At 35.3% G+C, this 26,222-nt stretch overlaps 1 protein-coding gene across 1 annotated transcript; it reads left to right on the top strand.

Moving 5' to 3' along the window:
- The first annotated feature begins 3,550 nt into the window (after positions 1-3,550).
- LOC139967114 (hyalin-like) lies at positions 3,551-25,724 on the top strand. Its single transcript, XM_071970833.1, has 15 exons — positions 3,551-8,225; positions 8,954-12,106; positions 12,834-13,076; positions 13,802-14,044; positions 14,768-15,010; positions 15,736-15,978; positions 16,702-16,944; positions 17,670-17,912; positions 18,638-18,880; positions 19,604-19,846; positions 20,570-20,812; positions 21,538-21,780; positions 22,526-22,768; positions 24,474-24,716; positions 25,453-25,724. Exons 3-15 carry the CDS (start codon positions 12,995-12,997, stop codon positions 25,707-25,709), a joined length of 3,012 nt encoding a protein of 1,003 aa, XP_071826934.1. The 5' UTR covers positions 3,551-8,225; positions 8,954-12,106; positions 12,834-12,994; the 3' UTR covers positions 25,710-25,724.
- The last annotated feature ends 498 nt before the right edge of the window (positions 25,725-26,222 follow it).

The raw sequence follows: 26,222 nt of genomic DNA, 5'->3' as shown, positions 1-26,222 counted from the left end.
CTTGTACGGTAGATTTTATGATAAGTGGCTGACACTAGCAACTGCATTTATTGGCAACTCATTTTAGACGACATACAATAGCCTTTGTGACCATCAACTTGTTTATTATTTTGAGTGAGACATTGAGCTATTTCATTTCTTAGCACCTTCCAATAGTTAAATCTAGAGTAATTTCACATCTGAGTACATTTGCTTGCTAACCTTTCTTGTCTGCTTTTATAATTTGAAGATGTGACGAATCCTACGGCTAACTGTCCCAATGATATAGATGCTGATGCAAGGCTGCAAAGAGGAACCACTGCAAGAGTTGACTTTGTGACATCATGTTCTGACAACATTGACACAGGCATTCAAGCTGCTTGTAATGCAACAAGCCAAAGTAAATTTCCAACGGGAATAACAACAGTGACTTGTTCCTGTGAAGATTTGTCACAAAATACTGATGAATGTTCTTTCACCATCACAGTCAAAGGTTAGTTTGAGTGAATATCTTACATATTGCTAGCAAGTTTGAAGAAAGTGTTATATGAATACTTCCTGTTTAATTGAGTCTTTCCTCAAAAATGTATATCCATTATCAATAAAGAACATTCAAAGCCTAGTTTATTTAATGGGAAGTTACTGAAAATTTTCAAGGACAAATGATCTTTACAAGCACCAGAACATGTTTGGCTAGTTTGCAAGAAGCTAAACTCTGTGACTGATCTGCACAGATCTTACCTACACATGCGATGTTCTACCACCTTGACCAAAAATCTTTTCTTATGCTCCCTTTCAAACACAGAAGACATTCGGGATGGTCCTTTATGACATTTCAGGCTGACCATAGCTATATTAAGTTTTAAGTTTATTGATGAACAATAAAGCTGTTACCTATACCTATACCCATGATGTTTTACATCCTTGAATGAAAAGTTGTGACGACAAGTGCTAACCAGTTTTTGAAATTCTTCTGGCTTGAACAACAAAACTTGTACGGTAGATTTTATGATAAGTGGCTGACACTAGCAACTGCATTTATTGGCAACTCATTTTAGACGACATACAATAGCCTTTGTGACCATCAACTTGTTTATTATTTTGAGTGAGGCATTGAGCTATTTCATTTCTTAGCACCTTCCAATAGTTAAATCTAGAGTAATTTCACATCTGAGTACATTTGCTTGCTAACCTTTCTTGTCTGCTTTTATAATTTGAAGATGTGACGAATCCTACGGCTAACTGTCCAAATGATATAGATGCTGATGCAAGGCTGCAAAGAGGAACCACTGCAAGAGTTGACTTTGTGACATCATGTTCTGACAACATTGACACAGGCATTCAAGCTGCTTGTAATGCAACAAGCCAAAGTAAATTTCCAACGGGAATAACAACAGTGACTTGTTCCTGTGAAGATTTGTCACAAAATACTGATGAATGTTCTTTCACCATCACAGTCAAAGGTTAGTTTGAGTGAATATCTTACATATTGCTAGCAAGTTTGAAGAAAGTGTTATATGAATACTTCCTGTTTAATTGAGTCTTTCCTCAAAAATGTATATCCATTATCAATAAAGAACATTCAAAGCCTAGTTTATTTAATGGGAAGTTACTGAAAATTTTCAAGGACAAATGATCTTTACAAGCACCAGAACATGTTTGGCTATTTTGCAAGAAGCTAAACTCTGTGACTGATCTGCACAGATCTTACCTACACATGCGATGTTCTACCACCTTGACCAAAAATCTTTTCTTATGCTCCCTTTCAAACACAGAAGACGATCGGGATGGTCCTTTATGACGTTTCAGGCTGACCATAGCTATATTAAGTTTTAAGTTTATTGATGAACAATAAAGCTGTTACCTATACCTATACCCATGATGTTTTACATCCTTGAATGAAAAGTTGTGACGACAAGTGCTAACCAGTTTTAGAAATTCTTCTGGCTTGAACAACAAAACTTGTACGGTAGATTTTATGATAAGTGGCTGACACTAGCAACTGCATTTATTGGCAACTCATTTTAGACGACATACAATAGCCTTTGTGACCATCAACTTGTTTATTATTTTGAGTGAGACATTGAGCTATTTCATTTCTTAGCACCTTCCAATAGTTAAATCTAGAGTAATTTCACATCTGAGTACATTTGCTTGCTAACCTTTCTTGTCTGCTTTTATAATTTGAAGATGTGACGAATCCTACGGCTAACTGTCCCAATGATATAGATGCTGATGCAACGCTGCAAAGAGGAACCACTGCAAGAGTTGACTTTGTGACATCATGTTCTGACAACATTGACACAGGCATTCAAGCTGCTTGTAATGCAACAAGCCAAAGTAAATTTCCAACGGGAATAACAACAGTGACTTGTTCCTGTGAAGATTTGTCACAAAATACTGATGAATGTTCTTTCACCATCACAGTCAAAGGTTAGTTTGAGTGAATATCTTACATATTGCTAGCAAGTTTGAAGAAAGTGTTATATGAATACTTCCTGTTTAATTGAGTCTTTCCTCAAAAATGTATATCCATTATCAATAAAGAACATTCAAAGCCTAGTTTATTTAATGGGAAGTTACTGAAAATTTTCAAGGACAAATGATCTTTACAAGCACCAGAACATGTTTGGCTAGTTTGCAAGAAGCTAAACTCTGTGACTGATCTGCACAGATCTTACCTACACATGCGATGTTCTACCACCTTGACCAAAAATCTTTTCTTATGCTCCCTTTCAAACACAGAAGACTATCGGGATGGTCCTTTATGACATTTCAGGCTGACCATAGCTATATTAAGTTTATTGATGAACAATAAAGCTGTTACCTATACCTATACCCATGATGTTTTACATCCTTGAATGAAAAGTTGTGACGAAAAGTGCTAACCAGTTTTAGAAATTCTTCTGGCTTGAACAACAAAACTTGTACGGTAGATTTTATGATAAGTGGCTGACACTAGCAACTGCATTTATTGGCAACTCATTTTAGACGACATACAATAGCCTTTGTGACCATCAACTTGTTTATTATTTTGAGTGAGACATTGAGCTATTTCATTTCTTAGCACCTTCCAATAGTTAAATCTAGAGTAATTTCACATCTGAGTACATTTGCTTGCTAACCTTTCTTGTCTGCTTTTATAATTTGAAGATGTGACGAATCCTACGGCTAACTGTCCAAATGATATAGATGCTGATGCAAGGCTGCAAAGAGGAACCACTGCAAGAGTTGACTTTGTGACATCATGTTCTGACAACATTGACACAGGCATTCAAGCTGCTTGTAATGCAACAAGCCAAAGTGAATTTCCAACGGGAATAACAACAGTGACTTGTTCCTGTGAAGATTTGTCACAAAATACTGATGAATGTTCTTTCACCATCACAGTCAAAGGTTAGTTTGAGTGAATATCTTACATATTGCTAGCAACTTTGAAGAAAGTGTTATATGAATACTTCCTGTTTAATTGAGTCTTTCCTCAAAAATGTATATCCATTATCAATAAAGAACATTCAAAGCCTAGTTTATTTAATGGGAAGTTACTGAAAATTTTCAAGGTCAAATGATCTTTACAAGCACCAGAACATGTTTGGCTAGTTTGCAAGAAGCTAAACTCTGTGACTGATCTGCACAGATCTTACCTACACATGCGATGTTCTACCACCTTGACCAAAAATCTTTTCTTATGCTCCCTTTCAAACACAGAAGACGATCGGGATGGTCCTTTATGACATTTCAGGCTGACCATAGCTATATTAAGTTTTAAGTTTATTGATGAACAATAAAGCTGTTACCTATACCTATACCCATGATGTTTTACATCCTTGAATAAAAAGTTGTGACGACAAGTGCTAACCAGTTTTAGAAATTCTTCTGGCTTGAACAACAAAACTTGTACGGTAGTTTTTATGATAAGTGGCTGACACTAGCAACTGCATGTATTGGCAACTCATTTTAGACGACATACAATAGCCTTTGTGACCATCAACTTGTTTATTATTTTGAGTGAGACATTGAGCTATTTCATTTCTTAGCACCTTCCAATAGTTAAATCTAGAGTAATTTCACATCTGAGTACATTTGCTTGCTAACCTTTCTTGTCTGCTTTTATAATTTGAAGATGTGACGAATCCTACGGCTAACTGTCCAAATGATATAGATGCTGATGCAAGGCTGCAAAGAGGAACCACTGCAAGAGTTGACTTTGTGACATCATGTTCTGACAACATTGACACAGGCATTCAAGCTGCTTGTAATGCAACAAGCCAAAGTGAATTTCCAACGGGAATAACAACAGTGACTTGTTCCTGTGAAGATTTGTCACAAAATACTGATGAATGTTCTTTCACCATCACAGTCAAAGGTTAGTTTGAGTGAATATCTTACATATTGCTAGCAACTTTGAAGAAAGTGTTATATGAATACTTCCTGTTTAATTGAGTCTTTCCTCAAAAATGTATATCCATTATCAATAAAGAACATTCAAAGCCTAGTTTATTTAATGGGAAGTTACTGAAAATTTTCAAGGACAAATGATCTTTACAAGCACCAGAACATGTTTGGCTAGTTTGCAAGAAGCTAAACTCTGTGACTGATCTGCACAGATCTTACCTACACATGCGATGTTCTACCACCTTGACCAAAAATCTTTTCTTATGCTCCCTTTCAAACACAGAAGACGATCGGGATGGTCCTTTATGACATTTCAGGCTGACCATAGCTATATTAAGTTTTAAGTTTATTGATGAACAATAAAGCTGTTACCTATACCTATACCCATGATGTTTTACATCCTTGAATAAAAAGTTGTGACGACAAGTGCTAACCAGTTTTAGAAATTCTTCTGGCTTGAACAACAAAACTTGTACGGCAGTTTTTATGATAAGTGGCTGACACTAGCAACTGCATGTATTGGCAACTCATTTTAGACGACATACAATAGCCTTTGTGACCATCAACTTGTTTATTATTTTGAGTGAGACATTGAGCTATTTCATTTCTTAGCACCTTCCAATAGTTAAATCTAGAGTAATTTCACATCTGAGTACATTTGCTTGCTAACCTTTCTTGTCTGCTTTTATAATTTGAAGATGTGACGAATCCTACGGCTAACTGTCCAAATGATATAGATGCTGATGCAAGGCTGCAAAGAGGAACCACTGCAAGAGTTGACTTTGTGACATCATGTTCTGACAACATTGACACAGGCATTCAAGCTGCTTGTAATGCAACAAGCCAAAGTGAATTTCCAACGGGAATAACAACAGTGACTTGTTCCTGTGAAGATTTGTCACAAAATACTGATGAATGTTCTTTCACCATCACAGTCAAAGGTTAGTTTGAGTGAATATCTTACATATTGCTAGCAACTTTGAAGAAAGTGTTATATGAATACTTCCTGTTTAATTGAGTCTTTCCTCAAAAATGTATATCCATTATCAATAAAGAACATTCAAAGCCTAGTTTATTTAATGGGAAGTTACTGAAAATTTTCAAGGACAAATGATCTTTACAAGCACCAGAACATGTTTGGCTAGTTTGCAAGAAGCTAAACTCTGAGACTGATCTGCACAGATCTTACCTACACATGCGATGTTCTACCACCTTGACCAAAAATCTTTTCTTATGCTCCCTTTCAAACACAGAAGACGATCGGGATGGTCCTTTATGACATTTCAGGCTGACCATAGCTATATTAAGTTTTAAGTTTATTGATGAACAATAAAGCTGTTACCTATACCTATACCCATGATGTTTTACATCCTTGAATAAAAAGTTGTGACGACAAGTGCTAACCAGTTTTAGAAATTCTTCTGGCTTGAACAACAAAACTTGTACGGTAGTTTTTATGATAAGTGGCTGACACTAGCAACTGCATGTATTGGCAACTCATTTTAGACGACATACAATAGCCTTTGTGACCATCAACTTGTTTATTATTTTGAGTGAGACATTGAGCTATTTCATTTCTTAGCACCTTCCAATAGTTAAATCTAGAGTAATTTCACATCTGAGTACATTTGCTTGCTAACCTTTCTTGTCTGCTTTTATAATTTGAAGATGTGACGAATCCTACGGCTAACTGTCCAAATGATATAGATGCTGATGCAAGGCTGCAAAGAGGAACCACTGCAAGAGTTGACTTTGTGACATCATGTTCTGACAACATTGACACAGGCATTCAAGCTGCTTGTAATGCAACAAGCCAAAGTGAATTTCCAACGGGAATAACAACAGTGACTTGTTCCTGTGAAGATTTGTCACAAAATACTGATGAATGTTCTTTCACCATCACAGTCAAAGGTTAGTTTGAGTGAATATCTTACATATTGCTAGCAACTTTGAAGAAAGTGTTATATGAATACTTCCTGTTTAATTGAGTCTTTCCTCAAAAATGTATATCCATTATCAATAAAGAACATTCAAAGCCTAGTTTATTTAATGGGAAGTTACTGAAAATTTTCAAGGACAAATGATCTTTACAAGCACCAGAACATGTTTGGCTAGTTTGCAAGAAGCTAAACTCTGTGACTGATCTGCACAGATCTTACCTACACATGCGATGTTCTACCACCTTGACCAAAAATCTTTTCTTATGCTCCCTTTCAAACACAGAAGACGATCGGGATGGTCCTTTATGACATTTCAGGCTGACCATAGCTATATTAAGTTTTAAGTTTATTGATGAACAATAAAGCTGTTACCTATACCTATACCCATGATGTTTTACATCCTTGAATAAAAAGTTGTGACGACAAGTGCTAACCAGTTTTAGAAATTCTTCTGGCTTGAACAACAAAACTTGTACGGTAGTTTTTATGATAAGTGGCTGACACTAGCAACTGCATGTATTGGCAACTCATTTTAGACGACATACAATAGCCTTTGTGACCATCAACTTGTTTATTATTTTGAGTGAGACATTGAGCTATTTCATTTCTTAGCACCTTCCAATAGTTAAATCTAGAGTAATTTCACATCTGAGTACATTTGCTTGCTAACCTTTCTTGTCTGCTTTTATAATTTGAAGATGTGACGAATCCTACGGCTAACTGTCCAAATGATATAGATGCTGATGCAAGGCTGCAAAGAGGAACCACTGCAAGAGTTGACTTTGTGACATCATGTTCTGACAACATTGACACAGGCATTCAAGCTGCTTGTAATGCAACAAGCCAAAGTAAATTTCCAACGGGAATAACAACAGTGACTTGTTCCTGTGAAGATTTGTCACAAAATACTGATGAATGTTCTTTCACCATCACAGTCAAAGGTTAGTTTGAGTGAATATCTTACATATTGCTAGCAAGTTTGAAGAAAGTGTTATATGAATACTTCCTGTTTAATTGAGTCTTTCCTCAAAAATGTATATCCATTATCAATAAAGAACATTCAAAGCCTAGTTTATTTAATGGGAAGTTACTGAAAATTTTCAAGGACAAATGATCTTTACAAGCACCAGAACATGTTTGGCTAGTTTGCAAGAAGCTAAACTCTGTGACTGATCTGCACAGATCTTACCTACACATGCGATGTTCTACCACCTTGACCAAAAATCTTTTCTTATGCTCCCTTTCAAACACAGAAGACGATCGGGATGGTCCTTTATGACATTTCAGGCTGACCATAGCTATATTAAGTTTTAAGTTTATTGATGAACAATAAAGCTGTTACCTATACCTATACCCATGATGTTTTACATCCTTGAATAAAAAGTTGTGACGACAAGTGCTAACCAGTTTTAGAAATTCTTCTGGCTTGAACAACAAAACTTGTACGGTAGTTTTTATGATAAGTGGCTGACACTAGCAACTGCATGTATTGGCAACTCATTTTAGACGACATACAATAGCCTTTGTGACCATCAACTTGTTTATTATTTTGAGTGAGACATTGAGCTATTTCATTTCTTAGCACCTTCCAATAGTTAAATCTAGAGTAATTTCACATCTGAGTACATTTGCTTGTTAACCTTTCTTGTCTGCTTTTATAATTTGAAGATGTGACGAATCCTACGGCTAACTGTCCAAATGATATAGATGCTGATGCAAGGCTGCAAAGAGGAACCACTGCAAGAGTTGACTTTGTGACATCATGTTCTGACAACATTGACACAGGCATTCAAGCTGCTTGTAATGCAACAAGCCAAAGTGAATTTCCAACGGGAATAACAACAGTGACTTGTTCCTGTGAAGATTTGTCACAAAATACTGATGAATGTTCTTTCACCATCACAGTCAAAGGTTAGTTTGAGTGAATATCTTAAATATTGCTAGCAACTTTGAAGAAAGTGTTATATGAATACTTCCTGTTTAATTGAGTCTTTCCTCAAAAATGTATATCCATTATCAATAAAGAACATTCAAAGCCTAGTTTATTTAATGGGAAGTTACTGAAAATTTTCAAGGACAAATGATCTTTACAAGCACCAGAACATGTTTGGCTAGTTTGCAAGAAGCTAAACTCTGTGACTGATCTGCACAGATCTTACCTACACATGCGATGTTCTACCACCTTGACCAAAAATCTTTTCTTATGCTCCTTTTCAAACACAGAAGACTATCGGGATGGTCCTTTATGACTTTTCAGACTGACCATAGCTATATTAAGTTTTAAGTTTATTGATGAACAATAAAGCTGTTACCTATACCTATACCCATGATGTTTTACATCCTTGAATAAAAAGTTGTGACGACAAGTGCTAACCAGTTTTAGAAATTCTTCTGGCTTGAACAACAAAACTTGTACGGTAGATTTTATGATAAGTGGCTGACACTAGCAACTGCATTTATTGGCAACTCATTTTAGACGACATACAATAGCCTTTGTGACCATCAACTTGTTTATTATTTTGAGTGAGACATTGAGCTTTTTTTATTTCTTAGCACCTTCCAATAGTTAAATCTAGAGTAATTTCACATCTGAGTACATTTGCTTGCTAACCTTTCTTGTCTGCTTTTATAATTTGAAGATGTGACGAATCCTACGGCTAACTGTCCCAATGATATAGATGCTGATGCAACGCTGCAAAGAGGAACCACTGCAAGAGTTGACTTTGTGACATCATGTTCTGACAACATTGACACAGGCATTCAAGCTGCTTGTAATGCAACAAGCCAAAGTAAATTTCCAACGGGAATAACAACAGTGACTTGTTCCTGTGAAGATTTGTCACAAAATACTGATGAATGTTCTTTCACCATCACAGTCAAAGGTTAGTTTGAGTGAATATCTTACATATTGCTAGCAAGTTTGAAGAAAGTGTTATATGAATACTTCCTGTTTAATTGAGTCTTTCCTCAAAAATGTATATCCATTATCAATAAAGAACATTCAAAGCCTAGTTTATTTAATGGGAAGTTACTGAAAATTTTCAAGGACAAATGATCTTTACAAGCACCAGAACATGTTTGGCTAGTTTGCAAGAAGCTAAACTCTGTGACTGATCTGCACAGATCTTACCTACACATGCGATGTTCTACCACCTTGACCAAAAATCTTTTCTTATGCTCCCTTTCAAACACAGAAGACGATCGGGATGGTCCTTTATGACATTTCAGGCTGACCATAGCTATATTAAGTTTTAAGTTTATTGATGAACAATAAAGCTGTTACCTATACATATACCCATGATGTTTTACATCCTTGAATAAAAAGTTGTGACGACAAGTGCTAACCAGTTTTAGAAATTCTTCTGGCTTGAACAACAAAACTTGTACGGTAGTTTTTATGATAAGTGGCTGACACTAGCAACTGCATGTATTGGCAACTCATTTTAGACGACATACAATAGCCTTTGTGACCATCAACTTGTTTATTATTTTGAGTGAGACATTGAGCTATTTCATTTCTTAGCACCTTCCAATAGTTAAATCTAGAGTAATTTCACATCTGAGTACATTTGCTTGCTAACCTTTCTTGTCTGCTTTTATAATTTGAAGATGTGACGAATCCTACGGCTAACTGTCCAAATGATATAGATGCTGATGCAAGGCTGCAAAGAGGAACCACTGCAAGAGTTGACTTTGTGACATCATGTTCTGACAACATTGACACAGGCATTCAAGCTGCTTGTAATGCAACAAGCCAAAGTGAATTTCCAACGGGAATAACAACAGTGACTTGTTCCTGTGAAGATTTGTCACAAAATACTGATGAATGTTCTTTCACCATCACAGTCAAAGGTTAGTTTGAGTGAATATCTTAAATATTGCTAGCAACTTTGAAGAAAGTGTTATATGAATACTTCCTGTTTAATTGAGTCTTTCCTCAAAAATGTATATCCATTATCAATAAAGAACATTCAAAGCCTAGTTTATTTAATGGGAAGTTACTGAAAATGTTCAAGGACAAATGATCTTTACAAGCACCAGAACATGTTTGGCTAGTTTGCAAGAAGCTAAACTCTGTGACTGATCTGCACAGATCTTACCTACACATGCGATGTTCTACCACCTTGACCAAAAATCTTTTCTTATGCTCCCTTTCAAACACAGAAGACTATCGGGATGGTCCTTTATGACATTTCAGACTGACCATAGCTATATTAAGTTTTAAGTTTATTGATGAACAATAAAGCTGTTACCTATACCTATACCCATGATGTTTTACATCCTTGAATAAAAAGTTGTGACGACAAGTGCTAACCAGTTTTAGAAATTCTTCTGGCTTGAACAACAAAACTTGTACGGTAGATTTTATGATAAGTGGCTGACACTAGCAACTGCATTTATTGGCAACTCATTTTAGACGACATACAATAGCCTTTGTGACCATCAACTTGTTTATTATTTTGAGTGAGACATTGAGCTATTTCATTTCTTAGCACCTTCCAATAGTTAAATCTAGAGTAATTTCACATCTGAGTACATTTGCTTGCTAAACTTCCTTGTCTGCTTTTATAATTTGAAGATGTGACGAATCCTACGGCTAACTGTCCCAATGATATAGATGCTGATGCAACGCTGCAAAGAGGAACCACTGCAAGAGTTGACTTTGTGACATCATGTTCTGACAACATTGACACAGGCATTCAAGCTGCTTGTAATGCAACAAGCCAAAGTAAATTTCCAACGGGAATAACAACAGTGACTTGTTCCTGTGAAGATTTGTCACAAAATACTGATGAATGTTCTTTCACCATCACAGTCAAAGGTTAGTTTGAGTGAATATCTTACATATTGCTAGCAAGTTTGAAGAAAGTGTTATATGAATACTTCCTGTTTAATTGAGTCTTTCCTCAAAAATGTATATCCATTATCAATAAAGAACATTCAAAGCCTAGTTTATTTAATGGGAAGTTACTGAAAATTTTCAAGGACAAATGATCTTTACAAGCACCAGAACATGTTTGGCTAGTTTGCAAGAAGCTAAACTCTGTGACTGATCTGCACAGATCTTACCTACACATGCGATGTTCTACCACCTTGACCAAAAATCTTTTCTTATGCTCCCTTTCAAACACAGAAGACTATCGGGATGGTCCTTTATGACATTTCAGGCTGACCATAGCTATATTAAGTTTTAAGTTTATTGATGAACAATAAAGCTGTTACCTATACCTATACCCATGATGTTTTACATCCTTGAATGAAAAGTTGTGACGAAAAGTGCTAACCAGTTTTAGAAATTCTTCTGGCTTGAACAACAAAACTTGTACGGTAGATTTTATGATAAGTGGCTGACACTAGCAACTGCATTTATTGGCAACTCATTTTAGACGACATACAATAGCCTTTGTGACCATCAACTTGTTTATTATTTTGAGTGAGACATTGAGCTATTTCATTTCTTAGCACCTTCCAATAGTTAAATCTAGAGTAATTTCACATCTGAGTACATTTGCTTGCTAACCTTTCTTGTCTGCTTTTATAATTTGAAGATGTGACGAATCCTACGGCTAACTGTCCAAATGATATAGATGCTGATGCAAGGCTGCAAAGAGGAACCACTGCAAGAGTTGACTTTGTGACATCATGTTCTGACAACATTGACACAGGCATTCAAGCTGCTTGTAATGCAACAAGCCAAAGTAAATTTCCAACGGGAATAACAACAGTGACTTGTTCCTGTGAAGATTTGTCACAAAATACTGATGAATGTTCTTTCACCATCACAGTCAAAGGTTAGTTTGAGTGAATATCTTACATATTGCTAGCAACTTTGAAGAAAGTGTTATATGAATACTTCCTGTTTAATTGAGTCTTTCCTCAAAAATGTATATCCATTATCAATAAAGAACATTCAAAGCCTAGTTTATTTAATGGGAAGTTACTGAAAATTTTCAAGGACAAATGATCTTTACAAGCACCAGAACATGTTTGGCTAGTTTGCAAGAAGCTAAACTCTGTGACTGATCTGCACAGATCTTACCTACACATGCGATGTTCTACCACCTTGACCAAAAATCTTTTCTTATGCTCCCTTTCAAACACAGAAGACTATCGGGATGGTCCTTTATGACATTTCAGGCTGACCATAGCTATATTAAGTTTTAAGTTTATTGATGAACAATAAAGCTGTTACCTATACCTATACCCATGATGTTTTACATCCTTGAATAAAAAGTTGTGACGACAAGTGCTAACCAGTTTTAGAAATTCTTCTGGCTTGAACAACAAAACTTGTACGGTAGATTTTATGATAAGTGGCTGACACTAGCAACTGCATTTATTGGCAACTCATTTTAGACGACATACAATAGCCTTTGTGACCATCAACTTGTTTATTATTTTGAGTGAGACATTGAGCTATTTCATTTCTTAGCACCTTCCAATAGTTAAATCTAGAGTAATTTCACATCTGAGTACATTTGCTTGCTAACCTTTCTTGTCTGCTTTTATAATTTGAAGATGTGACGAATCCTACGGCTAACTGTCCAAATGATATAGATGCTGATGCAAGGCTGCAAAGAGGAACCACTGCAAGAGTTGACTTTGTGACATCATGTTCTGACAACATTGACACAGGCATTCAAGCTGCTTGTAATACAACAAGCCGAAGTGAATTTCCAATGGGAGTAACAACAGTGACTTGTTCCTGTGAAGATTTGTCACAAAATACTGATGAATGTTCTTTCACCATCACAGTTAAAGGTAATTTTGAGTGAATTTCTTACATAATGCAAAGAAGTTTTAAAAAAACGTTATCTAATGCTTTCTGTTTGATTGAGTCTTTCCTCGAAAGTTATTTCTATTATCAATAAAGAAGATTCAAAGCCTAGTTCATTTGATGGGAATTTATGGAAAACTATTACATACCAATACTTGTATCAAATAAGCACCAGATAAGGGTAGGATGTCAAGAAGCTTAACTCCGTGGTTGATCTGAACAGATATTAATTACACATGTTATCTTCTACTACTTTAATCAAAAATCTCTCCTTATGCTCCCTTTCAATCACAGAAAACTATCGGAATGGTAGTTTATGATAATTCAGGCTGACCATAGCTATATTAATGTTTAAGTCTATTGATGAACAAAAAAGCTGTTACCTATACCTATACCCATGATGTTTTACATCCTTGAATAAAAAGTTGTGACGACAAGTGCTAACCAGTTTTAGAAATTCTTCTCGCTTGAACAACAAAGCTTGTACGGTAGATTTTATGATAAGTGGCTGACACTAGCAACTGCGTTTATTGGCAACTCATTTTAGACGACATACAATAGCTTTTGTGACCATCAATTTGTTAATAATTTTGAGTGAGACATTGGGCTATTTTATTTCTTAGCACCTTCCAATAGTTAAATCTAGAGTAATTTCACATCTGAGTACATTTGCTTGCTAACCTTTCTTGTCTGCTTTTATAATTTGAAGATGTGACGAATCCTACGGCTAGCTGTCCAAATGATATAGATGCTGATGCAACGCTGCAAAGAGGAACCACTGCAAGAGTTGACTTTGTGACAACATGTTCTGACAACATTGACACAGGCATTCAAGCTGCTTGTAATGCAACAAGCCAAAGTGAATTTCCAATGGGAGTTACAACAGTGACTTGTTCCTGTGAAGATTTGTCACAAAATACTGATGAATGTTCTTTCACCATCACAGTTAAAGGTAATTTTGAGTGAATTTCTTACATAATGCAAAGAAGTTTAAAAAAAAACGTTATCTAATGCTTTCTGTTTAATTGAGTCTTTCCTCAAAAGTGTATTTCCATTATCAATAAAGAACATTCAAAGCCTAGTTTATTTAATGGGAAGTTACTGAAAATTTTCAAGGACAAATGATCTTCGCAAGCACCAGAAACTGTTTGGCTAGTTTACAAGAAGCTAAACTCTGTGACTGATCTGCACAGATCTTACCTACACATGCGATGTTCTACCACCTTGACCAAAAATCTTTTCTTATGCTCCCTTTCAAACACAGAAGACTATCGGGATGGTCCTTTATGACATTTCAGGCTGACCATAGCTATATTAAGTGTTAAGTTTATTTATGAACAATAAAGCTGTTACTTATACCTATACCCATGATGTTTACTTCCTTGAATGCAAAGTTGTGACGACAAGTGTTAACCAGTATTGTATATTCTTCTCGCTTGAAAACATCATTACTGGTAGATTTTATGATATGTGGCTGACACTAGCAACTGCATTTATTGGCAAACCGTTTTTGACGACAAACAATAGCTTTTGTGACCATCAATTTGTTGATAATTTTGAGTGAGACAATGAGCAATTTTATTTCTTAGCACATTCCAATAGTTAAATCTACAGTACTATCACATCTGAGTACATTTGCTAGTTAACCTTTCTTGTCTGCTTTTATAATTTGAAGATGTGACGAATCCTACGGCTAACTGTCCAAATGATATAGATGCTGATGCAACGCTGCAAAGAGGAACCACTGCAAGAGTTGACTTTGTGACATCATGTTCTGACAACATTGACACAGGCATTCAAGCTGCTTGTAATACAACAAGCCAAAGTGAATTTCCAATGGGAGTAACAACAGTGACTTGTTCCTGTGAAGATTTGTCACAAAATACTGATGAATGTGCTTTCACCATCACAGTTAAAGGTAATTTTGAGTGAATTTCTTACATAATGCAAAGAAGTTTTAAAAAAACGTTATCTAATGCTTTCTGTTTGATTGAGTCTTTCCTCGAAAGTTATTTCTATTATCAATAAAGAAGATTCAAAGCCTAGTTCATTTGATGGGAATTTATGGAAAACTATTACATACCAATACTTGTATCAAATAAGCACCAGATAAGGGTAGGATGTCAAGAAGCTTAACTCCGTGGTTGATCTGAACAGATATTAATTACACATGTTATCTTCTACTACTTTAATCAAAAATCTCTCCTTATGCTCCCTTTCAATCACAGAAAACTATCGGAATGGTAGTTTATGATAATTCAGGCTGACCAAAGCTATATTAATGTTTAAGTCTATTGATGAACAAAAAAGCTGTTACCTATACCTATACCCATGATGTTTTACATCCTTGAATAAAAAGTTGTGACGACAAGTGCTAACCAGTTTTAGAAATTCTTCTCGCTTGAACAACAAAGCTTGTACGGTAGATTTTATGATAAGTGGCTGACACTAGCAACTGCGTTTATTGGCAACTCATTTTAGACGACAAACAATAGCTTTTGTGACCATCAATTTGTCAATAATTTTGAGTGAGACATTGGGCTATTTTATTTCTTAGCACCTTCCAATAGTTAAATCTAGAGTAATTTCACATCTGAGTACATTTGCTTGCTAACCTTTCTTGTCTGCTTTTATAATTTGAAGATGTGACGAATCCTACGGCTAGCTGTCCAAATGATATAGATGCTGATGCAACGCTGCAAAGAGGAACCACTGCAAGAGTTGACTTTGTGACAACATGTTCTGACAACATTGACACAGGCATTCAAGCTGCTTGTAATGCAACAAGCCAAAGTGAATTTCCAATGGGAGTTACAACAGTGACTTGTTCCTGTGAAGATTTGTCACAAAATACTGATGAATGTTCTTTCACCATCACAGTTAAAGGTAATTTTGAATGAATTTCTTACATAATGCAAAGAAGTTTAAAAAAAAACGTTATCTAATGCTTTCTGTTTAATTGAGTCTTTCCTCAAAAGTGTATTTCAATTATCAATAAAGAACATTCAAAGCCTAGTTTATTTAATGGGAAGTTACTGAAAATTTTCAAGGACAAATGATCTTCGCAAGCACCAGAAAATGTTTGGCTAGTTTACAAGAAGCTAAACTCTGTGACTGATCTGCACAGATCTTACCTACACATGCGATGTTCTACCACCTTGACCAAAAATCTTTTCTTATGCTCCCTTTCAAACACAGAAGACTATCGGGATGGTCCTTTATGACATTTCAGGCTGACCATAGCTATATTAAGTGTTAAGTTTATTTATGAACAATAAAGCTGTTACCTATACCTATACCCATGATGTTTACTTCCTTGAATGCAAAGTTGTGACGACAAGTGTTAACCAGTATTGTATATTCTTCTCGCTTGAAAACATCATTACTGGTAGATTTTATGATATGTGGCTGACACTAGCAACTGCATTTATTGGCAAACCGTTTTTGACGACAAACAATAGCTTTTGTGACCATCAATTTGTTGATAATTTTGAGTGAGACAATGAGCAATTTTATTTCTTAGCACATTCCAATAGTTAAATCTACAGTACTATCACATCTGAGTACATTTGCTAGTTAACCTTTCTTGTCTGCTTTTATAATTTGAAGATGTGACGAATCCTACGGCTAACTGTCCAAATGATATAGATGCTGATGAAATGCTGCAAAGAGGAACCACTGCAAGAGTTGACTTTGTGACATCATGTTCTGACAACACTGACACAGGCATTCAAGCTGCTTGTAATGCAACAAGCCAAAGTGAATTTCCAATGGGAGTTACAACAGTGACTTGTTCCTGTGAAGATTTGTCACAAAATACTGATGAATGTTCTTTCACCATCACAGTTAAAGGTAATTTTGAGTGAATTTCTTACATAATGCAAAGAAGTTTAAAAAAAAAAACGTTATCTAATGCTTTCTGTTTAATTGAGTCTTTCCTCAAAAGTGTATTTCCATTATCAATAAAGAACATTCAAAGCCTAGTTTATTTAATGGGAAGTTACTGAAAATTTTCAAGGACAAATGATCTTCGCAAGCACCAGAAAATGTTTGGCTAGTTTACAAGAAGCTTAACTCTGTGACTGATCTGCACAGATCTTACCTACACTTGCGATGTTCTACCACCTTGACCAAAAATCTTTTCTTATGCTCCCTTTCAAACACAGAAGACTATCGGGATGGTCCTTTATGACATTTCAGGCTGACCATAGCTATATTAAGTTTTAAGTTTATTGATGAACAATAAAGCTGTTACCTATACCTATACCCATGATGTTTACTTCCTTGAATGCAAAGTTGTGACGACAAGTGTTAACCAGTATTGTATATTCTTCTCGCTTGAAAACATCATTACTGGTAGATTTTATGATATGTGGCTGACACTAGCAACTGCATTTATTGGCAAACCGTTTTTGACGACAAACAATAGCTTTTGTGACCATCAATTTGTTGATAATTTTGAGTGAGACAATGAGCAATTTTATTTCTTAGCACATTCCAATAGTTAAATCTACAGTACTATCACATCTGAGTACATTTGCTAGTTAACCTTTCTTGTCTGCTTTTATAATTTGAAGATGTGACGAATCCTACGGCTAACTGTCCAAATGATATAGATGCTGATGCAAGGCTGCAAAGAGGAACCACTGCAAGAGTTGACTTTGTGACATCATGTTCTGACAACATTGACACAGGCATTCAAGCTGCTTGTAATACAACAAGCCGAAGTGAATTTCCAATGGGAGTAACAACAGTGACTTGTTCCTGTGAAGATTTGTCACAAAATACTGATGAATGTTCTTTCACCATCACAGTTAAAGGTAACTTTGAGTGAATTTCTTACATAATGCAAAGAAGTTTTAAAAAAACGTTATCTAATGCTTTCTGTTTGATTGAGTCTTTCCTCGAAAGTTATTTCTATTATCAATAAAGAAGATTCAAAGCCTAGTTCATTTGATGGGAATTTATGGAAAACTATTACATACCAATACTTGTATCAAATAAGCACCAGATAAGGGTAGGATGTCAAGAAGCTTAACTCCGTGGTTGATCTGAACAGATATTAATTACACATGTTATCTTCTACTACTTTAATCAAAAATCTCTCCTTATACTCCCTTTCAATCACAGAAAACTATCGGAATGGTAGTTTATGATAATTCAGGCTGACCAAAGCTATATTAATGTTTAAGTCTATTGTTGAACAAAAAAGCTGTTACCTATACCTATACCCATGATGTTTTACATCCTTGAATAAAAAGTTGTGACGACAAGTGCTAACCAGTTTTAGAAATTCTTCTCGCTTGAACAACAAAGCTTGTACGGTAGATTTTATGATAAGTGGCTGACACTAGCAACTGCGTTTATTGGCAACTCATTTTAGACGACAAACAATAGCTTTTGTGACCATCAATTTGTCAATAATTTTGAGTGAGACATTGGGCTATTTTATTTCTTAGCACCTTCCAATAGTTAAATCTAGAGTAATTTCACATCTGAGTACATTTGCTTGCTAACCTTTCTTGTCTGCTTTTATAATTTGAAGATGTGACGAATCCTACGGCTAACTGTCCAAATGATATAGATGCTGATGCAACGCTGCAAAGAGGAACCACTGCAAGAGTTGACTTTGTGACAACATGTTCTGACAACATTGACACAGGCATTCAAGCTGCTTGTAATGCAACAAGCCAAAGTGAATTTCCAATGGGAGTTACAACAGTGACTTGTTCCTGTGAAGATTTGTCACAAAATACTGATGAATGTTCTTTCACCATCACAGTTAAAGGTAATTTTGAGTGAATTTCTTACATAATGCAAAGAAGTTTAAAAAAAAACGTTATCTAATGCTTTCTGTTTAATTGAGTCTTTCCTCAAAAGTGTATTTCCATTATCAATAAAGAACATTCAAAGCCTAGTTTATTTAATGGGAAGTTACTGAAAATTTTCAAGGACAAATGATCTTCGCAAGCACCAGAAAATGTTTGGCTAGTTTACAAGAAGCTAAACTCTGTGACTGATCTGCACAGATCTTACCTACACATGCGATGTTCTACCACCTTGACCAAAAATCTTTTCTTATGCTCCCTTTCAAGCACAGAAGACTATCGGGATGGTCCTTTATGACATTTCAGGCTGACCATAGCTATATTAAGTGTTAAGTTTATTTATGAACAATAAAGCTGTTACCTATACCTATACCCATGATGTTTACTTCCTTGAATGCAAAGTTGTGACGACAAGTGTTAACCAGTATTGTATATTCTTCTCGCTTGAAAACATCATTACTGGTAGATTTTATGATATGTGGCTAACACTAGCAACTGCATTTATTGGCAAACCGTTTTTGACGACAAACAATAGCTTTTGTGACCATCAATTTGTTGATAATTTTGAGTGAGACAATGAGCAATTTTATTTCTTAGCACATTCCAATAGTTAAATCTACAGTACTATCACATCTGAGTACATTTGCTAGTTAACGTTTCTTGTCTGCTTTTATAATTTGAAGATGTGACGAATCCTACGGCTAACTGTCCAAATGATATAGATGCTGATGCAACGCTGCAAAGAGGAACCACTGCAAGAGTTGACTTTGTGACATCATGTTCTGACAACATTGACACAGGCATTCAAGCTGCTTGTAATGCAACAAGCCAAAGTGAATTTCCAATGGGAGTAACAACAGTGACTTGTTCCTGTGAAGATATGTCACAAAATACTGATGAATGTTCTTTCACCATAACAGTTAAAGGTAATTTTGAGTGAATTTCTTACATAATGCAAAGAAGTTTAAAAAAAAGGTTAACTAATGCTTTCTGTTTGATTGAGTCTTTCCTCGAAAGTTTATTTCTATTATCAATAAAGAAGATTCAAAGCCTAGTTCATTTGATGGGAATTTACGGAAAACTGTTACGGACAAATACTTGTATCAAATAAGCACCAGATAAGGGTAGTTTGCCAAGAAGTTTAACTTCGTGGTTGATCTGAACAGATCTTACTTACACCTGTTATGTTCTACGACTTTAACCAAAAATCTCTTCTTATGCTCCCTTCAAACACAGAAAACTATCGGAATGGTCCTTTATGACATTTCAGGCTGACCAAAGCTATATTAATGTTTAACTTTATTGATGAACAAAAAAGCTGTTACCTATACCTATACCCATGATGTTTTACTTCCTTGAATGAAAAGTTGTGACGACAAGGGTTAACCAGTTTTAGACATTCTTCTGGCTTGAACAACATAATTTGTAGTAGGTTTTATGATATGTGGCTAACACTAGCAACTGCATTTATTGGCAACCCATTTTAGACGACATACAATAGCTTTCTTGACCATCAATTTGTTAAAAGTTTCGAGTGAGACAATGAGCAAGTTTATTTCTTAGCACCTTCGAATATTTAAATAAACAGTACTGTCACATCTGAGTACATTTGCTAGTTAATCTATCTTGTCTGCTTTTATAATTTGAAGATGTGACGAATCCTACGGCTAGCTGTCCAAATGATATACGTACTGATGCAAGGCTGCAAAGAGGAACCACTGCAAGAGTTGACTTTGAGGCATCATGTTCTGACAACATTGACACAGGCATCCAAGCTGCTTGTGATGCAACAAGCCGAAGTGAATTTCAAATGGGAATAACAACAGTGACTTGTTCCTGTGAAGATTTGTCACAAAATACTGATGAATGTTCTTTCACCATCACAGTTAAAGGTTATTTTGAGTGAATTTCTTACATATTGCTAACAAGTTTGAAGAAAGTGTTATATGAATACTTCCTGTTTAATTGAGTCTTTCCTTGAAAGTTTATTTCCATTATTAATAAAGAACATTCAAAGCCTAGTTTAATTAATGGGAAGTTACTGAAAATTTTCAAGAACAAATGATCTTCACAAGCACCAGTAAATGTTTGGCTAGTTTGCAAGAAGCTAAACTCTGTGACTGATCTGCACAGATCTTCCCAACACATGTTATTTTCTACGACTTTAACCAAAAATCTCTTCTTATGCTCCCTTCAAACACAGAAAACTATCGGAATGGTCCTTTATGACATTTCAGGCTGACCAAAGCTATATTAATGTTTAACTTTAACTGATGAACAAAAAAGCTGTTACCTATACCTATACCCATGATGTTTTACTTCCTTGAATGAAAAGTTGTGACCACAAGGGTTAACCAGTTTTAGACATTCTTTTGGCTTGAACAACATAATTTGTATTAGATTTTATGATATGTGGCTGACACTTGCAACTGCATTTATTGGCAACCCATTTTAGACGACATACAATAGCTTTTGTGACCATCAATTTGTTGGAAATTTTGAGTTAGACAATAAGCAAGTTTATTTCTTAGCACCTTCCAATAGTTAAATCTACAGTACTATCTGATCTGAGTACATTTGCTAGTTAGCCTTTCTTGTCTGCTTTTATCATATGAAGATGTGACTCATCCTACGGCTAGCTGTCCAAATGATATAGATACTGATGCAAGGCTGCAAAATGGAACCACTGCAAGAGTTGACTTTGTGGCATCATGTTCTGAAAACGTTGACACAGGCATTCAAGCTGCTTGTAATGCAACAAGCCAAAGTGAATTTTCAATGGGAGTAACAACAGTGACTTGTTCCTGTGAAGATTTGTCACAAAATACTGATGAATGTTCTTTCACCGTCACAGTTAAAGGTAATTTTGAGTATATTTCTTATATTTCTTACATCATGCAAAGAAGTTTTCAAAAAAATGTTATCTGAATGCTGTCTGTTTGATTGAGTCTTTTCTCGAAAGTTTATTTCCATTATCAATAAAGAACATTCAAAGCCTAGTTCATTTGATGGGATTTTACGGAAAACTATTATGAACGAATGTTTGTATTAATTAAGCACCAGATAAGGCTAGTTTGGCTAGAATCCTAACTCCGTAGCTGATCTGCACAGATCTTACCTACACATGTCATGTTTTACTTCCTTGACAAAACATCTCTTCTTATAGTACCTTTCCAACACAAAAAAAAATTGATATGAAGTATCGGAATGGGTCTTTATGATATTTCAGACTAACAAAAGCTATATTATTGTTTAACTTTATTGAAGAACAAGAAAGCTGTCACCTTTACCTATACCCATAATGTTTTACTTTCTTGAATGAAAAGTTGTGACGATAAGTGTTGACCAGTATTAGATATTTTTCTCGCTTAAAAACATCATTTCTCGTAGATTTTATGATATGTGGCTGACACTTGCAACTGCATTTATTGGCAACATCTTTAGACGACATACAATAGCTTTTGTGACCATCAATTTGTTGAAATTTTGAGTGAGACTATGAGCAATTTTATTTCTTAGCACCTTCCAATAGTTAAATCTACAGTACTATCACATCTGAGTGCATTTGCTAGTAAACCTTTCTTGTCTGCTTTTATAATTTGAAGATGTGACTCATCCTACGGCTAGCTGTCCAAATGATATAGATACTAATGCAAGTCTGCAAAATGGAACCACTGCAAGAGTTGACTTTGTGGCATCATGTTCTGACAACGTTGACACAGGCATTCAAGCTGCTTGTAATGCAACGAGCCAACGTAAATTTCCAGTGGGAGTAACAACAGTGAGTTGTTCCTGTGAAGATTTGTCACAAAATACTGATGAATGTTCTTTCACCATCACAGTTAAAGGTAATTTTGAGAATATTTCTTATATTTCTTACATAATGCAAAGAAGTTTTCAAAAAAAGGTTATCTGAATGCTTCCTGTTTGATTGAGTCTTTTCTCGAAAGTTTATTTCCATTATCAATAAAGAACATTCAAAGCCTAGTTCATTTGATGGGAATTAACGGAAAACTATTACGAACGAATGTTTGTATCAATTAAGCACCAGATAAGGCTAGTTTGGCTAGAATCCTAACTCCGTAGCTGATCTGCACAGATCTTACCTACACATGTCATGTTTTACTTCCTTGACTAAACATCTCTTCTTATAGTACCTTTCCAACACAAAAAAAATTGATATGAAGTATCGGAATGGGTCTTTATGATATTTCAGACTAACAAAAGCTATATTATTGTTTAACTTTATTGAAGAACAAGAAAGCTGTCACCTATACCTATACCCATAATGTTTTACTTCCTTGAATGAAAAGTTGTGACGACAAGTGTTGACCAGAATTAGATATTCTTCTCGCTTAAAAACATCATTTCTCGTAGATTTTATGATATGTGGCTGACACTTGCAACTGCATTTATTGGCAACATCTTTTAGACGACATACAATAGCTTTTGTGACCATCAATTTGTTGGAAATTTTGAGTGAGACAATGAGCAATTTTATTTCTTAGCACCTTCCAATAATTAAATCTACAGTACTATCACATCTGAGTACATTTGCTAGTTAACCTTTCTTGTCTGCTTTTATAATTTGAAGATGTGACTCATCCTACGGCTAGCTGTCCAAATGATATAGATACTAATGCAAGTCTGCGAAATGGAACCACTGCAAGAGTTGACTTTGTGGCATCATGTTCTGAAAACGTTGACACAGGCATTCAAGCTGCTTGTAATGCAACAAGCCAAAGTGAATTTCCATTGGGAGCAACAACAGTTACTTGTTCCTGTGAAGATTTGTCACAAAATACTGATGAATGTTCTTTCACCGTCACAGTTAAAGGTAATTTTGAGTGAACTTCTTACATAATGCAAAGAAGTTTAAAAAAAGGTTATCTGAATGCTGCCTGTTTGATTGAGTCTTTTTCGAAAGTTTATTTCCATTTTCAATAAAGAACGTTCAAAGCCTAGTTCATTTGATGGGAATTTACGGAAAACTATTACGGACAAATGCTTGTATCAAATAAGCACCATATAAGGCTAGTTTGGCTAGAATCCTAACTCCGTGGTTGATCTGAACATATCTTACTTACACATGTGATGTTCTACTACTTTAACCAAAAATCCCTTCTTATGCTCCCTTTCAAACACAGAAAACTATCGGAATGGGCTTTTATGACATTTCAGGCTGACCAAAGCTATATTATTGTTTAACTTTATTGATGAACAACAAAGCTGTTACCTATACCCATGATGTTTAACTTCCTTGAATAAAAAGTTGTGACGACAAGTGTTGACCAGTATTAGATATTTTTCTCGCTTAAAAACATCATTTCTCGTAGATTTTATGATATGTGGCTGACACTTGCAACTGCATTTATTGGCAACATCTTTTAGACGACATACAATAGCTTTTGTGACCATCAATTTGTTGAAAATTTTGAGTGAGACAATGAGCAATTTTATTTCTTAGCACCTTCCAATAGTTAAATCTACAGTACTATCACATCTGAGTACATTTGCTAGTAAACCTTTCTTGTCTGCTTTTATCATATGAAGATGTGACTCATCCTACGGCTAGCTGTCCAAATGATATAGATACTAATGCAAGTCTGCAAAATGGAACCACTGCAAGAGTTAACTTTGAGGCATCATGTTCTGACAACGTTGACACAGGCATTCAAGCTGCTTGTAATGCAACGAGCCAACGTAAATTCCCAGTGGGAGTAACAACAGTGACTTGTTCCTGTGAAGATTTGTCACAAAATACTGATGAATGTTCTTTCACCGTCACAGTTAAAGGTAATTTTGAGTATATTTCTTACATAATGCAAAGAAATTTTCAAAAAAAGGTTATCTGAATGCTTCCTGTTTGATTGAGTCTTCTTCGAAAGTTTATTTCCATTTTCAATAGAGAACGTTCAAAGCCTAGTTCATTTGATAGGAATTTACGGAAAACTATTACGGACAAATGCTTGTATCAAATAAGCACCATATAAGGCTAGTTTGGCTAGAATCCTTACTCCGTGGTTGATCTGAACAAATCTTACTTACACATGTGATGTTTTACTTCCTTGACTAAACATCTCTTCTTATAGTACCTTTCCAACACAAAAAAAATTGATATGAAGTATCGGAATGGGTCTTTATGATATTTCAGACTAACAAAAGCTATATTATTGTTTAACTTTATTGAAGAACAAGAAAGCTGTCACCTATACCTATACCCATAATGTTTTACTTCCTTGAATGAAAAGTTGTGACGACAAGTGTTGACCAGAATTAGATATTCTTCTCGCTTAAAAACATCATTTCTCGTAGATTTTATGATATGTGGCTGACACTTGCAACTGCATTTATTGGCAACATCTTTTAGACGACATACAATAGCTTTTGTGACCATCAATTTGTTGGAAATTTTGAGTGAGACAATGAGCAATTTTATTTCTTAGCACCTTCCAATAATTAAATCTACAGTACTATCACATCTGAGTACATTTGCTAGTTAACCTTTCTTGTCTGCTTTTATAATTTGAAGATGTGACTCATCCTACGGCTAGCTGTCCAAATGATATAGATACTAATGCAAGTCTGCGAAATGGAACCACTGCAAGAGTTAACTTTGTGGCATCATGTTCTGAAAACGTTGACACAGGCATTCAAGCTGCTTGTAATGCAACAAGCCAAAGTGAATTTCCATTGGGAGCAACAACAGTGACTTGTTCCTGTGAAGATTTGTCACAAAATACTGATGAATGTTCTTTCACCGTCACAGTTAAAGGTAATTTTGAGTGAACTTCTTACATAATGCAAAGAAGTTTAAAAAAAGGTTATCTGAATGCTGCCTGTTTGATTGAGTCTTCTTCGAAAGTTTATTTCCATTTTCAATAAAGAACGTTCAAAGCCTAGTGCATTTGATGGGAATTTACGGAAAACTATTACGGACAAATGCTTGTATCAAATAAGCACCATATAAGGCTAGTTTGGCTAGAATCCTAACTCCGTGGTTGATCTGAACATATCTTACTTACACATGTGATGTTCTACTACTTTAACCAAAAATCCCTTCTTATGCTCCCTTTCAAACACAGAAAACTATCGGAATGGGCTTTTATGACATTTCAGGCTGACCAAAGCTATATTATTGTTTAACTTTATTGATGAACAACAAAGCTGTTACCTATACCCATGATGTTTAACTTCCTTGAATAAAAAGTTGTGACGACAAGTGTTGACCAGTATTAGATATTTTTCTCGCTTAAAAACATCATTTCTCGTAGATTTTATGATATGTGGCTGACACTTGCA

The sequence above is a fragment of the Apostichopus japonicus genome, chromosome 4 (assembly GCF_037975245.1).
Source record: "Apostichopus japonicus isolate 1M-3 chromosome 4, ASM3797524v1, whole genome shotgun sequence".
Taxonomy (NCBI): Eukaryota; Metazoa; Echinodermata; class Holothuroidea; order Aspidochirotida; family Stichopodidae; genus Apostichopus; species Apostichopus japonicus.
This window is presented reverse-complemented; position numbering and strand designations above follow the sequence as displayed.

What these genes read in the sequence shown, in the direction of transcription:
- LOC139967114 (XM_071970833.1), top strand. Translation starts at nt 12,995, where the DNA reads ATGGGAGTAACAACAGTGACTTGTTCCTGTGAAGATTTGTCACAAAAT. An exon ending in TTTCACCATCACAGTTAAAG is followed by an intron (nt 14,045 to 14,767) that starts GTAATTTTGAGT and finishes TATAATTTGAAG; the next exon opens with ATGTGACGAATCCTACGGCT. An exon ending in TTTCACCATCACAGTTAAAG is followed by an intron (nt 16,945 to 17,669) that starts GTAATTTTGAGT and finishes TATAATTTGAAG; the next exon opens with ATGTGACGAATCCTACGGCT.